Source organism: Rutidosis leptorrhynchoides, chromosome 4 (genome assembly GCF_046630445.1).
Source record: "Rutidosis leptorrhynchoides isolate AG116_Rl617_1_P2 chromosome 4, CSIRO_AGI_Rlap_v1, whole genome shotgun sequence".
In the NCBI taxonomy this organism is placed as follows: domain Eukaryota; kingdom Viridiplantae; phylum Streptophyta; class Magnoliopsida; order Asterales; family Asteraceae; genus Rutidosis; species Rutidosis leptorrhynchoides.
Window position 1 is genome coordinate 168637325 of NC_092336.1, and position 16130 is coordinate 168653454.

The 16130-nt window shown below is 34.6% G+C and overlaps 3 protein-coding genes across 3 annotated transcripts; 1 reads left to right on the plus strand and 2 right to left on the minus strand.

Annotated features, from left to right (window-relative positions):
• Positions 1-353: 353 nt before the first annotated feature.
• On the plus strand, positions 354-6013 carry LOC139904245 (monofunctional riboflavin biosynthesis protein RIBA 3, chloroplastic-like). The gene is made up of 5 exons (XM_071886192.1): positions 354-1023; positions 1767-2089; positions 2189-2318; positions 5155-5451; positions 5582-6013. The coding sequence occupies exons 1-5, from the start codon at positions 484-486 to the stop codon at positions 5819-5821; spliced, it is 1530 nt and encodes a 509-aa protein (XP_071742293.1). The 5' UTR covers positions 354-483; the 3' UTR covers positions 5822-6013.
• A 1808-nt stretch (positions 6014-7821) lies between these two features.
• On the minus strand, positions 7822-10177 carry LOC139844422 (uncharacterized). The gene is made up of 2 exons (XM_071834649.1): positions 10100-10177; positions 7822-9138 (listed from the first exon to the last, which is right to left on the minus strand). Exons 1-2 carry the CDS (start codon positions 10133-10135, stop codon positions 8197-8199), a joined length of 978 nt encoding a protein of 325 aa, XP_071690750.1. The 5' UTR covers positions 10136-10177; the 3' UTR covers positions 7822-8196.
• Positions 10178-11886: 1709 nt separating this feature from the next.
• Positions 11887-13269, minus strand: LOC139841209 (uncharacterized). Its single transcript, XM_071831437.1, has 2 exons — positions 12420-13269; positions 11887-12260 (listed from the first exon to the last, which is right to left on the minus strand). The coding sequence occupies exons 1-2, from the start codon at positions 13267-13269 to the stop codon at positions 11887-11889; spliced, it is 1224 nt and encodes a 407-aa protein (XP_071687538.1).
• Positions 13270-16130: the final 2861 nt, after the last annotated feature.

Sequence of the window (16130 nt, forward strand, 5' to 3'; positions counted from 1 at the left end):
CCCGGCTTGTCTTTTCAAGTTGTTTCCTAAACGTGGTTATCATTGAGTAAGTGAGTAATTTCCTACATCATACTTCTCCTTCGTGCATCTCTATCGACCAAGTATCTTCTTCATTTATCCTTTTGTTGTATAGAATTTAGTCATGTCCTGTATATTATATTCCTCTCAGAGCCCTCGAGTCGCCTAAAAGACTATCTGTATGTTTCCGGTTGTACATTGTTTATATTGGTTATAATATAATTATCTGTTGGCTTTTCAAAAAAAAAAAAAAAAAAAAAATGAAAATATATATTTGCAAATGTATCATTTCCATATCCATATAAAATAAAATGGATAAATAATGAAACGATACGAAATCCATTAAAACATTCTGGATAAAGGAAACATATAACAAGCCACGTTAGACAAACTCACATCCACAACAAAGGTTCTGATCATTTCACAAACCACCATCTCCGACCACCATAATCCACCATCACCACCATGGACTCCATCATCATCCACCACCCACTCTCCACCACCTTCGCACCACCCAAACCACCACCACTTTCCACCCACAAACCACCAAACTTGATCACTTGCCAATCACTCAAAAACACCACCAACAACAACAATCAAAATGGTTCCATTTTCAATCACATATCACCTTCAAATGATAATTCACAACCTTTTAATACAATTAATGCTGAAATAACACCAGAGACAGTAGACTTTTTTACAAGTGATGCTGAAGGTGATCCTGATTGTCCATCAGAAGGCTTTTCTTCGATCGAAGACGCTCTACAAGCACTCAGAAACGGAAAGTTTGTGATCGTTGTGGACGATGAAAACGGAGATATTGAAGGGAACTTTGTGTTTGCAGGGTGTTTTGCTGCGCCAGAAAGTATAGGATTTGTAATGAGACACGGGTCGGGTATTGTATCGGTTGGCATGACGTCAGATGATCTCCAGAGGCAAAATCTTCCTTTAATGTCACCAGAAAGCGAACACAATTCTTGTGCTCCATCGTTCACTGTTACCGTGGTAAATTTTCATTAAGTTAGGAACGTTTAATGTTCGGTTCCAAACCGTCTAATACGAACACCGAACATAATGAAAACCGAAAAAACGCCGAACTTGAATTCTGTTTATGGTTTGACATAGAAATCTTAATTTTGTTTTCGGTTTTACATTTAAATTCGGTTAAACCTAAAAACCGAATTGAACTATATTATAAATATATAGATTACAAAATGTTTTCCAAACGAAAACAAAAGTCAAATTTAAATTAATTTTTTATTTGGATAGATTATAATTTTTTGAATTTTGGGTTTTAACCAAATCGAATTCAAATTCAGTTTTCAGATTGATTTCAGTGTTGGTTTTGAAATATGAATTCGATTTCATTTAGTTTTGATTTCAATTCAATTTTTGGTTTTGCTGCCAAAAAATTTCAATAACAAACCTAGTTAAATTTGCATTTTAGAAGTTCAAGTAAAATAAATATTATCTTATTGGAGTAATTATTATTATTATTAGAGTTAATAGTTAAAGTTAAAGTTAAGGTTAAAGTTAATAATAATCAAAAAGTGCAGGTAAATATGGTGCAACAAAACAGTACTTATGATTGCATTGGGCTAATACGATAAGTAAGTAATCAATGTTTGTAACGGTAAAATACTCACGCGCTAAAAACAAAACTTATACTAATTGCATTGCGCTAAAGTTAATTTTGTTTGGTTTCTTGAATTTGTTTTAAACACACATTGTGTTTTTTATTTTACAAGGATGCAGATGATACATCAACTGGAGTATCAGCTTCAGATAGAGCGAAAACGATTCTTGCTTTAGCTTCTAGTAGCTCCGGGCCCAAAAGTTTCAGAAGGCCCGGCCATGTGTTTCCTTTAAAATACCGAAATGGCGGGGTTCTACGACGGGCGGGTCATACTGAGGCGTCCGTGGATCTCGTTAAACTTGCGGGTCTGGATCCAGTTTCGGTCCTTTCGACTATTGTCAATCCAGAAGATGGTTCGATTGCAGGGTTGGATCATCTAAGAAAGCTAGCACTTGACCACAAGATCCCACTTGTTTTGATCACTGATCTCATCAGGTATGTTGAAACGGGCCCGATTGACCCGTTACCTTATATATCACAGTTTCTGTATACACGCTCTTTGACACTTTGTAATCAGTTTTCATCAAATTATAGGTATAGAAGAAAGCGGGAAAGATTAGTTGAAAAAACCGCGATTTCTAGGTTACCTACGACATGGGGTTTATTTGAAGCTCATTGTTACCGCTCAAAATTAGACGGGACTGAGCATATAGCCGTTGTAAAGGTACGAAGTTTGTGCATGAGGAAACATGCGCGAGTCATTTGCGAACATGAGTTGGGGTTAAAACGGGCAAATGCTCGTATGGATCAAAAGGGGTGGGATGGGTTGACCCAAACTTCTTTTGTCCAACTTCTTTAATTTTTAATTTGCATTATTAGTCTTTCTGCCATTGGGATGGGGATGCTTACTTTTTTTCTCTAATAAGTTTTTTTTCCATTTGCCTCTTAACCTGAAGGGGTATCTGAATCTATGCTATAAACAGACCAATTTTCAGATTAAGTAACAAAAAACAACAAATTTAATTACCGAATTAAAAGATGTAAACAAAAACAGACCAATCATGAAGTGGAAAGTAAATAAACCGTAAAGTAGTGCTCTCTCCGCCCCCAAAGTAAATGTGTCATTTGACTTTTTGAAAATTCTGTTCTTTCCTTTTTTTTTTTTTTTTTTTTTGAAAAGCCAAACTATCATTTCATTACTTGCAACATGACTTACAATTACAACCCATGCTAAGGAAGCATGAGCAAAACAAACGAAAGAGAAAAGAATACATTTGAAAGCTAGATATATACAAATCGAAATCGAATACTAACGAAAAAATTCTATGCCATTCTACCCTGGGTCATCAATATCACTTGGGGTTGAGATCCACTTCAACCAAATTATGGAAGACTTCTTTGCTCGATTTGCGATCCACTCGAAACTCTTTGCTTGAATTTCTTGAATTAAGATTGAAGGGAGCCGACTCTTGTTCTTGAAGATCTTTTCGTTTCGTGTCTGCCATATCTTATAGGAACATACCCATAACGATGCTTGCCATATCTTCGAGATTTTTTGATTGTTAGAAAAATGGGAATTGCCTTGAAGAAGTTCATTTAGAGTTGCATCATTCGGATATCTAACGTTCCACCAATTAAAGAATCTATTCCAAACATCCCTCGCATATGAGCATTGAACAAGACAGTGATCGATTGTTTCTATCGCGTTGTCACAAATTGGACATCTCACCGAGTCGAGATCTATACCTTTCTTGTCAAGCTCCACTCTCACCGGCAACCTATTTCTTTGAGCCCTCCATACGAAGAATCCTACCTTTTGAGGAATAAGATTATTGCGATTAGTTTCTCTTTGAGAAGTCGTGACTTGGAGGATTTTTTCGTCTAGAATAGCTTTTAGCATGCTTGTTGTGAAGATGTATTTACCATTAACATTCCAGTTCCATGAATCCTCTTGGCCGTCTGCGAATTTGAAGTTTGAAATCATACTTTTCAGCTCCTGCAATTCCGAATAAGTTCGACCCGCTATGTTCCTGTTTAGATTCCAATTCAGCGAGCATATCGATCCTTGCTGCTGCACTCTGTCTCGTATGCATACCTCCTTGTTGTCTTCCAAGCTGTAAAGTCTTTTGAAGGTAATACATAAAGGATTATCACCAAGCCATTTGTCTTTCCAAAATCGGGTCCCTGCTCCATCACATATGACTTTTTCGAAAGAACTAGACAAGTTAAAATTAAACTTGGCCAATTCTTTATCAATATTTTTGATATCGTTCCATAACGAGGTTTTAGTCTTTTGAGTATTTTCGCAAGAACCCAAACCCCCATCCCACCCGTGAATGCTTTTGACTACTTTGACCCAAAAACTTTCATTTTCCGTCCGAAAACGCCACCACCATTTAGCTAGTAAAGACAAGTTTTTTGCTTTTAAAGATCCTATATTCCAACCCCCCATCCCGTATGGACTAAGAATGATTTCCCATTTTGCCCAAGCCATATTGGATTTATCCCCCGACCCGCCCCAAAAAAAAAATACGTCTCAAACCTTCAAGCGAGTTGATGGTACACGATGGCGCGCGGAATAGGGAGAAAGCGTACAACGGGAGGCTACTAAGCACCGACTTAACGAGAGTGATTCGGCCACCAAACGACATCGATTTTTCTTTCCAACTAGCCAATTTTTTCTTAAACTTTTCCTCGACAAAATCCCAATCCTTATTCTTTTTCATTTTACAACCGATCGGGAGCCCGAGGTATTTGAAAGGAATGCTTCCTGTTACACATCCCATGTAGGATGCAAGAGCTACCAATTGATCATTGCATATCCCTACCCCATGCAAGCAGCTTTTCGCAAAGTTCACTTTCAATCCCGAAAGTTTTTCGAAGCACTTTAAAATTTTCATGATATTGCGCGCGTTATCTCTACTCTATTCTCCGAAAAAGATTGTATCGTCCGCGTATTGGAGATGTGAGACTATGATTTTGTCATCGCCAACTTCGACACCTCTATAAAGTCCCGACTTCAAGTGCTTTTTTGATTAGAAGATTTAATCCCTCGGCCGCCATAATGAATAAGTAAGGAGACAACGGATCTCCTTGTCGGACACCTTTCTCAAGATTGAATTCCTTTGTTGGAGATCCATTTACTAGAATTGATATGGAAGCAGAGTTGAGACACGCTTTTATCCAAGCGATCCACCTTGACCCGAAACCCATGTATTTCATTACTTCAAAAAGGAAGTTCCAATTGACACTATCAAAAGCTTTAGCAAAGTCGGCTTTGAAGATTAAGCATTTAGCCTTTTTGCTTTTTTGCTCTTCTATCGTTTCATTTGCAACTAAGATACCATCAAGAATTTGCCGACCTTTTATGAAAGCACTTTGTTCATATCCGATGACTTTTGAGATAACTTTTCGAATTCGATTTGAGAGGATCTTTGCAATTATCTTATAATAGCTTCCAATTAGGCTAATGGGTCGATAATCATTAAGTCCATTTGGATAACTTTTCAAATTCGATTTGAGAGGATCTTTGTTTGTGATTTGATTTTTATGGTGAACAGGGAGACATTGGGAACGGGCGTGATGTGTTAGTAAGAGTTCATTCAGAATGTTTAACGGGTGACGTATTTGGATCCGCCCGTTGTGATTGTGGAAACCAATTAGCGTTAGCAATGCAAATTATCGAAGAAACGGGGAGAGGGGCACTTATCTACCTTCGAGGACACGAAGGTAGAGGTATTGGATTAGGACACAAGTTACAAGCGTATAACTTGCAAGATCTCGGTCACGACACTGTAGAAGCCAATCTAGAGCTCGGTTTTGCTCCCGATGCACGTGAATATGGTATCGGCGCACAGGTTAGTCTAATCAATAATAATAATTTTTTAATTTTTTTATTGTTTTGTAGTGTTAAAAAGAGTAGGGGCAATAATAGCTGTATCTACAGGTTATTATATGATTGTAGTGATGTTTTTATGGTTTTGACAGATGCTTAGGGATATTGGAGTTCAAACGATGCGACTAATGACTAACAACCCGGCTAAGTTTACTGGGCTGAAAGGCTACGGTTTGGCGATTGTTGAACGAGTTCCAGTAATGACTCCGATTACTGATGAAAATAGGAGATACTTAGAAACAAAGAGAACAAAGATGGGTCATATATATGGGTCTGATTTACCAAATTTTGGTAAAAAGAAGTTGAAGGATACACTAAATATAGATCTATAAAACTTACACTATTACAAATATTCTTACTATAATCAATAAGAATAAGATTGAATATTTGTACACATGTATATGCAGTACCAATCAAATTGTTCTTTGAGGTCTTATAGCTTAAAAATTTGATGGAACAATTGTAAACCGATTTTGTAGCCACAACTGTAAACAGATTTTGCAGTTAATGTAATGAGCCTCAATTTTAACCATCTGATTCCGTTATGTCTCATCTTATTTAACAAGATAAATCTACAAATACAAACTTAATGAAAACTTAAACTAAACTGAACTAACAAACACTAAAAACTACGTAAAATGAATGTCGTAGTATGAGTAAGTTACCTGAATATTTCAGATATGTAAAACTTTCTTTTTAGTGTAAATTTATATTATTTGAAAATCCAGATGGGGCGGGTGCCCCTACCCGTCTTTACTATATTCCGCCCCTGAGAACAGCATCGGGTTTGAATGCAGGATACATGTGCCTGGGCACATTGAGGACGCGCGCCTTATAAAAAACCTGCTACCTGTTAACATGTATACTGGATTGAAATCTATTATCCAAAGCTAAAAACCAAATTTAGCGTTCAGTTATGTAGGAAAAAAAAAAAAAAAATTGGAAAGTAGTGTTTAGCTTGCAGCATACTTCAAAACATAAAAATCTTTTACAAGCATTATATTTGAAATGAAAAAATACCAAATGTATATCTATTATGGTATAAGATGCATTCAGTTAATTGCACATTCATAAAGAGTAGTGATGAACAGGTACTCTGTTGTTAGAAATTGTACAAGGAACAGAACATATAGTCATTGTGAAGCTAGTCGAAAATGGGGTTTATTTAAAGCTCAATGCTATCGATCACTCTCAGATCTTGAAGTGGAAACAGGTTTGGGTCAATACAGGTAGATGTTTATATGGCTCAAACGGGTTGGGATGGGATGACCCAAAATTCCTTTGACCGTTTCTTAAATGTTGCATTATTAGTTCTTGTGTCAAACATAACTATAACAAATATATTATTTATTACGGAGTACAAGATTCGAATCATTTTAATAATGTTTATTTACTGTAGCAGATTACATATACATACAATAAAGTACCGTTGGTGAACTTTTGACCCATTCTACCCATTTCTCTGTTTGTTAGTTTATCTTATTGTATATCTATACTACAACTTTCTACTATTGTTGTCATTTGGGCATTGTCGTTTGCAGGACCGGTCCCGAGAATTTGAGTGCCCGAGACGATGCGAAGCAAAAGGGCCCCAAGACCCGTACAAGGATAATATTTTTTTGGGCCCAAGGATAATAAAGCAAAAAGGCTCAAAATTACATGGACTAGTATAAGGAAAAGAAATTTTTTGGACCCCTTAAAAAGTTGGGCCCTGGACATATGTCCACCTTGTACCCATATTTTGCCGCCCCTGGTCGTTTGACTCTGTTTACCAGCAGGGTAATATAGTAACTTCTCTTTTGAAAAAAGTATTGGCGCTTATGCGCTTATGTCAGCACGGCATCACGATGACTTCATTATTCTTTTTTAGGTTTAAGATATAGAGCGTAACTATTTCCCGCAGCAATGCACCTGCCATTCTGTTCATTATATTTTAATGGCTGTGTATGTACATAATTGTAGTGATGTTTTTTTTTTATAACTTTCTCCGATTAGAGACATTGGAGTTCAAACAATGCCTATAATGACTAATACTGATCCGGTACAGCTTGGCAATTGTCGAACGAGTTTCATTATTGATAAGAATAGGGGATACTTAAGAAGAGAACAAAGATGGGTTATGTATATGGATCTGATTTACCAAACATTGCTAAAACGACTTGAAAAGTAAAGGATACATTATATATGGGTCTACAAAACTAACAATATTCACTATGTTACAAAATTTGTCACTATAATAAAATTCAAATTATGTAAGCATGTATCTGCAATACCAATCAAATTGTTTATTTTCAATAGAATAAGATAAAATTTGAAATGTAATGATGTAACCATTAACAAATAGTACTATACTTACCATAATATCTTAAAACTATGAATTACACCACTGTAACAGAATCTAAAATCCCAATTACAGGGTATCACCAATTCACCATTAACAAATAGTACTATACTTACCATAATATCTTAAAACTATGAATTACACCACTGTAACAGAATCTAAAATCCCAATTACAGGGTATCACCAATTCACCATTAACAAATAGTACTATACTTACCATAATATCTTAAAACTATGAATTACACCACTGTAACAGAATCTAAAATCCCAATTACAGGGTATCACCAATTCACCATATATACCCATAATAATAATAATGATATATCATAACCCTTTACAAAAATTATAAATAAATGTGTTTTCCTCTTAATGTAACCTTTGCCTCTTTTGAATTGTGCCAAAATTACTACCACCAGAACAACCTGTCATCATCCTCCCTTGAAAATTACTACCAAAACTAAAATCCCCAAAACTCAAAACACCACCGCTTCCGCTACCACCACCAGCCGCCAGTATCTGAGAAGCACCGCCACAAGCCATTTCTGCATACGGTTGCGAAGGTTTCAACACCATCATCGGTTTTTGGCTCCCCATATCCAATTTTTGGGCTGCAGTTATATGATCAATTGTAGTCAACATAGGTGGGACATTGAATGTTTGAAGTGGGGGCGGGTTACGCCACCTAGGAAGCGGGCCCGCAACAAGCAAGTTATGTAAAAGTGGGCCCGCTTCAATTACGGCTCGCAGTAAATTTCCCTTTTGTGGCAAAGTTTTGCCTTTAATCATACCCTCCATCATTAAAGTAGCTTGATCCACTTTTGGCATGTTCAAACCGTTAAAGGTGGTTGAATAACTGCTTTTCTGGTTATAATCTTGAACAAATTGAGTTTCAACGTTAACATTTGAAAACTCAGGAGACGAAATGGGGTCAAAAAGCGAGTCAACAGGAGACGAGCTACGATTATAAGCCTCAGAAAAACTATTTGATTCTGTAACGCTTGAATTCGCTTTATTTGGCATCATCAATGTGCTTTGATGAAGTTGTTGAACTTGATCACTTGTGAAACAATTCGGAATTGGCGCGTTTGAAGCGTTAAAGATTTGTTGCTCATTCAATGGCATTATTTTGTTTAGTAGCTTTTGAAGTTGATCTTTTGCTTCATCTCTTTCTTGACAAGTCATCTTTAACAGTTGTAGCAATTGATTCATCGAATCGTTGTTTCTTTTAATTTCGTCTTGTGTTTCGGACTTTACGGCCTCTAATTCAAGTGTTGTGTAGAAAAGCTTTTGTTTGAGATCATCAATGTTCTGAAAAATCAAATTGTATCAATGTAAGATGCAAGAAATTAAAAATTAACGAAACGAAATGTTGATCGAAACATCGATGAATCGAATCTTATTGTCCTTTATACTACCTAGAGGCAGACAATATACCCATCAAAACAACAATCTTGATGTATTAAAAATGACATTTATGATTTAAAATTGAAAGTTGTTTAAATGTGGGCAAGATAAATCAACATCAATAAAGACTATAATTTACAAAAAGACTGTTTTTGATGGGATATGTAAAGAAATTACAAAAGCAAACAAACTTATAAAAAATGAAAATTTCATAAAAATGTCAATAAAAAAATTACTAAATTCTTAGTGTAAAATGAGAGTTGGACTTTATGAACCTAAGTGTAAATACAGATATCTATGGCTAAAAAAAGTTACTGCATGAATAAGTATGTAAACTTCATGCAAACTCAATTAAAGACAATAGCATACATGAACTGATCAATAAACTTTAAAAGAATTTTCATTAAATAAAAACTTTTTGTTTAAAATTCACAATCAAAGCACATTAATCAGACCAAAAAGTCCAAAATCCACATGGATCTCATCATTAAAATCTTATATAGACCAAATTCACTTTTAAATTAAATTCAATTACGAAAAAAATGTAATCAATTACTTCATATAAGCAAACCATGAAGAAAAAACTAGAGCTATATTATTCTAAAGATGATTTTAATAAGCCAATATCATTATTTTGCAAAGTTCAAGTTCACCATTAAAAACACAATTGAACATTGCTAGAAATGAGAATATTCAACTAATTAACAAAATCCCAGCTAAAAAGTAATTGTTTTTTAGTTTAATTTGTAGTAAAGCATTACAAAAGAACTCAACAATGGCTGAAAAACACAAGTCCTTATTATATAAAAAAACAGAGTAAAGTTTCTATATTTTGACAAAAAACAGAGAATGAAGCATAACCCACCTCCTGATAACTCCATAAAGATGCAAATTCTTCCATTTTCTTCAGTATTTTGTTTTGATTGAGAGGAAATATAATCAAAATCTTGTGGGGGGAGTTTAGAGAGAGAAGGATGTTGAGTTTTTATAGAACAAAAAACTGTATAAGACAAAATAAAAGAAATAAAAAAAATGTTTTTTTAATTAAAAAATGTATGTAATGTTGGAAAGAAATTAAAATTTCGGTGGGGTTTTTCTCTTCTTTTTCAAGTTTTGTTCTTTGTGTGGATTTTTTTTTTTTTTTTTAAATTATGTCAATTTATTAAGGGAAAATGTGTCTTGCTAAAAATAATATATCTAACAGTTGTTAATGAGTAATAATCCACTTAATACGCGATTTAAGTTTCACATTTTTACAAAAGGTAAGTTGTTTTTCAATAATTCGCTTAACAAAAATATATTTTGACTTCTGACTAAATATTAACGAGTCATAAGTATTTATAGTAAGTTTTCTTATAGAATTTACTGCTACAATGACAACTTGAATGAGTTGGATAATCTATTAAAATGATTTTAATAAGTACTGTAAAAATTTAAATAAAAAAATCCACAAGCGTTAACGTTATAAGTTATAACACTTGAGCAAGTATTTTTAATTTTCAACTTACTTTCTTTTATTTTCAATTATAATAATATCCATTTTAACTATAGCCATAGTTTATAAATTACTTTATCATTCACTAACAAACTATTATCTATACTCACTAAATCTCTTTTGATAAATCAAAATAGACATGTAATATTTGTAATGATATAAATATAATAATTTAAGTTATCAATGGATATCCAGTACTCCATAGGTATGAATAATAAATAAATAAATAGCTTATATATTAATGTTTTTTTTAAAGGCAAGCTTGCATCAGCGTATCATTTATTTCAACGACACTCATCATTTGCACACACACGCGCGCTTTCGGGCAGGAAACCCGAACCACACTATGAGGATCCGACCCTTAAACCATCCCGAGGGACAGGCGGGCCGGACCTTAGTCCCGGAGCGGGTCGGTAAAACCTTCCCTTTGGGCCACCTTCAAGGAATATATTTCAATTCCTAGAGCGGGTGACGAGGTTCGAACCCGAGACCTCTAGCCCTGCGAGTACACAAGTGTAACCGCGGTACCGAAGATCCGTTGGTATAGCTTATATATTAATATAACATAAAAATACCGTGGAATATACTTTCAACATGTTCAGCTAATATACCTGGTTATAATATTCAATTACTTTCTCATAAAAAATAAAATGTAGAGTATCTATTTGGTAAAAAAAAAAAAACAAGAAAAAAAGAAAACTCGATAGTTTTTGATAAGAAAATGGAAAACTGCTGAGAATGTTTTGCGTGGGAATGTGGTGGTTCACTTATGGCATTTTTATCGATGACGTGTAATAATTATTGTATATACTGAATTTTACAATGATTCATCCATCACGTAAGCAATCGCCACGGTCAAAAAAACTCGATACCTTTTATCATAGAAAACAAATTGATACGTTTGCTTTTTTGTTTTTTGTTTTTTTTTTTTTTTTTGAATAACCGTAGAATTTTATTAGCTCACAAAAAGAAACAATACAATGTTTACAACACACACGACATTAAGCTTTATAACCCTATCCTCACAATGTTAACTAACGAGGCGTTGAGTTAACAATTTATACAATAATACTTTTAGGATTATGAAGCCACTCATGCCACTCAATCTTTTTTGTTTTACACCTTTTCGAAATCCATTCAAACGATTTAACTTGTACTTAACATAGAGCAACTGGAGGTGTCCAACATTTGTTGTTGTAGACTTTTTGATTCCGATTCCACCATATGAGATACACGCATGTCCAAATCATAGCTTGCCACACCATAGAACCAACTTCCGACATCGCAATACTTGGAGAAGCCGTGAACATTTCATTAATACTTAGAGACGGAGCCATATTCAAGCCCCACCAATCAAATACTTTAGACCAAACATCAAACGCGTGCTTATAAAATAGGATGGCGTGATCAACCGATTCCACATCGTCGTCACAAAGTAGGCAACGAACGGTGTGTAAATCGATTCCACGCTTATCCAATTCTATAAGTGAAGGGATTCTTTTCTTTCTCGTACGCCAAACAAAGACTTCCACTTTTTTTGGAACAAAATTATTTCGTAATGTATCCGCAAAGTTCGACCCGACACATAATTATTTAGAATCAAGCAGACATGATAATTCTTTTGTAGTGAAATTACCATTCCTGCCTAACTTCCAAACCCATTAGTCCGGTTTATCAATCAATCTAGTACCCGCAATCAAATCGCATAGCTCTTGAAACTGACCTCTCGTTTGACGTGCAGGATCACAGATCCATTCCCACAGTCCGCAGCCATTCCGGTTGATTCTGTCTTTAACCATCGCATTAGGGTCTTGATCAAGCCGAAAAAGTCTTCCGAACCTGTTTTTGAGGGTGGACGAGCCCACCCAATTGTCTGACCAGAACCTTGTGTTGCACCCGTCGCCGATTGATGTACTGAAAGAGTCTTTAAACGAAACACCAATAGAGTCAATATGTTCACCTGCTTTAATAATATTTGCCCAAGTAGAGTTACATGTAATAAGTTTATATTTTCGGTCCAAATCAAACCCACCCGAGGGGCCATAAATGCTCGAAATAACTTTGACCCACAGAGTGGTGGGTTCGGTTAAAAACCTCCACCACCATTTGCCGATCAAAGCCAAATTTTTTCTTTTTAAAGAGCCCAAGTTTAACCCGCCCTCCCCGTATGGTAAAAGAACCTCCTCCCATTTGACCCAAGAAATGTTTGAGTCATTCCCCGACCCCGCCCAAAAAAAATTACGTCTCACGCTCTCGAGTTTTTTGATCACGCACGACGGGGCACGGAAGAGTGAGAAGAAGTACAACGGAAGACTATTTAGCACCGATTTAACAAGAGTTAGGCGTCCACCAATCAACATCATACGTGTTTTCCAATCAGAAAGCCTTTTTGTGAACTTTCTGATAACCGGTTCCCAACCACTTATTTTATTTATTTGACCCAATTGGTAATCCAAGATAAACAAATGGCAATGTATCAAAATCACACCCGAATTGTTTTGCCATAGTCTCGACTTCACAATTATTAACTCCCACACCATATAATTTACTCTTTTTATAGTTAACTTTGAGGCCCGAAGTTAGTTCAAAACATTTAAGGAGTTTAATCAACGTCCGAAAATTTTGTGAACTCCATTCTCCAAAATACATTGTATCGTCCGCGTATTGAAGATGTGATTTTGATTCAAAATACGCGATTTAAGTTTCACATTTTTACAAAAGGTAAGTTGTTTTCCAATAATTCTCCTAACAAAAATATATTTTGACTTCTGACTAATTATTAATGAGTGACATGTATTTATATCAAGTTTTCTATTAGAATTTACTGCTACAATGACACCTTAAATGAGTTGGATAATCTATTAAAAAGATTTTAATATAAGTACTGTAAAATTTTAAATAAAAAATCTACAAGCGTTAACGTTGTAACACTTGATCAGTGGCGACTTAAAGTGAAGATCCGCGGGGTTCCGTGACACTTCTAGTTTTTCGAAATTTATCACAAAATTTTTATTTTTTACGTATAGGACACCACTAAATATAATAATAGGACCCCATAAACTTTTAGAGATTATAGTTTAATAGTTTGGACTACTAAAGTGTTTGAAATTAACCCACTTATGATATGATTTTTATAGTATGAGCCATTGTGTGACAACCCGGAAATTTTTGACCAAATTTAAACTTTATCTTTAAATGATTTAACGTTTCCGACACGATAAGCAAAGTCTATGAAGTTGAATCTCAAAATTTTAGAACTGTTTCATTACATTTGACTGCTCTCGACGATTCATGAACAATTATATGTATGTATGTATGTATATATATATATATATATATATATATATACAAGTAAAAACGACTTTCCTACAGTAAAACACTATTTGCTACAGTAAAATGACTTTGCTACAGTAAAACACTATTTGCTACAGTGAAACCGTATTTGCTACAGTGCCACAGTGAAACCGTATTTTGCTACAGTGCTACAGTGAAAACGACTTGCTACAGCTATTTGCTAGAGTAAAAACTATTTGCTGCAGTAAAACACTATTTGAAACAGTACACTATTTGATGTCGACGAACTAGCAAACAAAAACGGATAAGGCGGCCATGCGATCGCATGGCAAAAACACTGAAAACTCATGCGATCGCATGAGGTACTGTAGCAGGTCACATACTATAAAAGCTCGGTTCATTCCTCCGAATTATTATTTTTTATATTATTATTATTATTATTATTATTATTATTATTATTATTATTATTATATTATTATTAGTAGTATATATACCTAAAATACTACGACGAGATTATGAGCGTGTCACCTTCAAAATGGATTTTTGAGCGAGATAGAGCTAAGAAAATTATGGGTTATTGCCAAGGAGGTTATGGGTAATGTTCGGGGGTATATTTGTGAATCAAATCTAGTGTTTATCATCTCCGTTACGTCTACGTACTTTCCTACAATATTGAATCTCAATATTTATACGTAAGCACTCATATTTTATCTTTTATATATTAATTGTGTATCCATGTCTAGTGCTCGAGTATATATATATTTATATATGCTTGTATGCTAAATTTCGTCGTTAAACAGTTATAATGAATCACGAATTAAATACATATATTACTGGTAAAAAGTATATGATATGCATGTTTTTGGAAAGCTGGCGAAAAATCAATAACTTTTCATTTAAATATCGAATAATTTCGATGAACGGATTAAAAGATATGATCAACTGAATTATGATTGACGTTAATTGAAATTGCTTTTGAATCTACAATTAAGATTTAAACAACTCGTTTACGAGATTGATAATTTGGATTTTTGAATATTACCAACCGAGAAAATGAATCCTTATATAAGGTACGTCTCGTTTTGTTAAACAACTGTCAAAATTGACTTTTTGAAACGACATTGGATAACTTTTGTATGTCGATCTCGAGCATTAGGATTGTGATACACTATGACCTGACCTAGCTTGATAGACATTTATTGACCAACATATGTTCTCTAGGTTGAGATCTACTGTTATTTGGTATTCCGAGTTTCGGTCACATTTCGATGAACAACTTTATGTGCTGCTAAGGTGAGTTTCATTTGCTCCCTTTTTAATTGCTTTTGCAATCTATATTTTTGGGCTGAGAATACATGTGCTTTATTTTAAACGCAATGGATACAAGTACATACTAATTTCTACACTGAGTTTGAACCGAAAATCCCTTAGCTTTGGTAACTAGTAACTGCCAGTTATAAGAACTGGTGGGCGCGAGTAGTAGTATATGGATCCATATGGCTTGATATCCCCGTCCGAGCTAGAGCACTAGCCTTTTAACGGATGTATGCTATTTGAGAAGCGTACACGTTGATTTGCGTGTATTATTAAGATGATTATACAAAGGGTATAAATTATATATACGTTAAAGTATAGTTACCAGGGTGCTCAATTTCGTAGAATATTTTGATAAACGTTTCTGGATGAAACAATTGAAATCTTGTGATCCACCTTTATACACAGATTATACGAAACATTAAAACTATGAACTCACCAACCTTTGTGTTGACACTTGTTAGCATGTTTATTCTCAGGTTCCCTAGAAGTCTTCCGCTGTTTGATTATATGTTACACAAGCTATGTGCATGGAGTCTTACATGGCATATTTTTTCAAGAAAACGTTGCATTCACCAAATCATCACCATGTATCTTATTTTGACTGCATTGTCAACGGAAGTACTATTGTAAACTATTATTTATGGTGATTGTCTATATGTAGAAATCATCAGATGTCGAAAACCTTTGATTTAAATATTCATTTATGGCGTGCCTTTTCAAAAGAATGCAATGTTTACAAAACATATCATATAGAGGTCAAATACCTCGCAATGAAATCGATGAATGACGT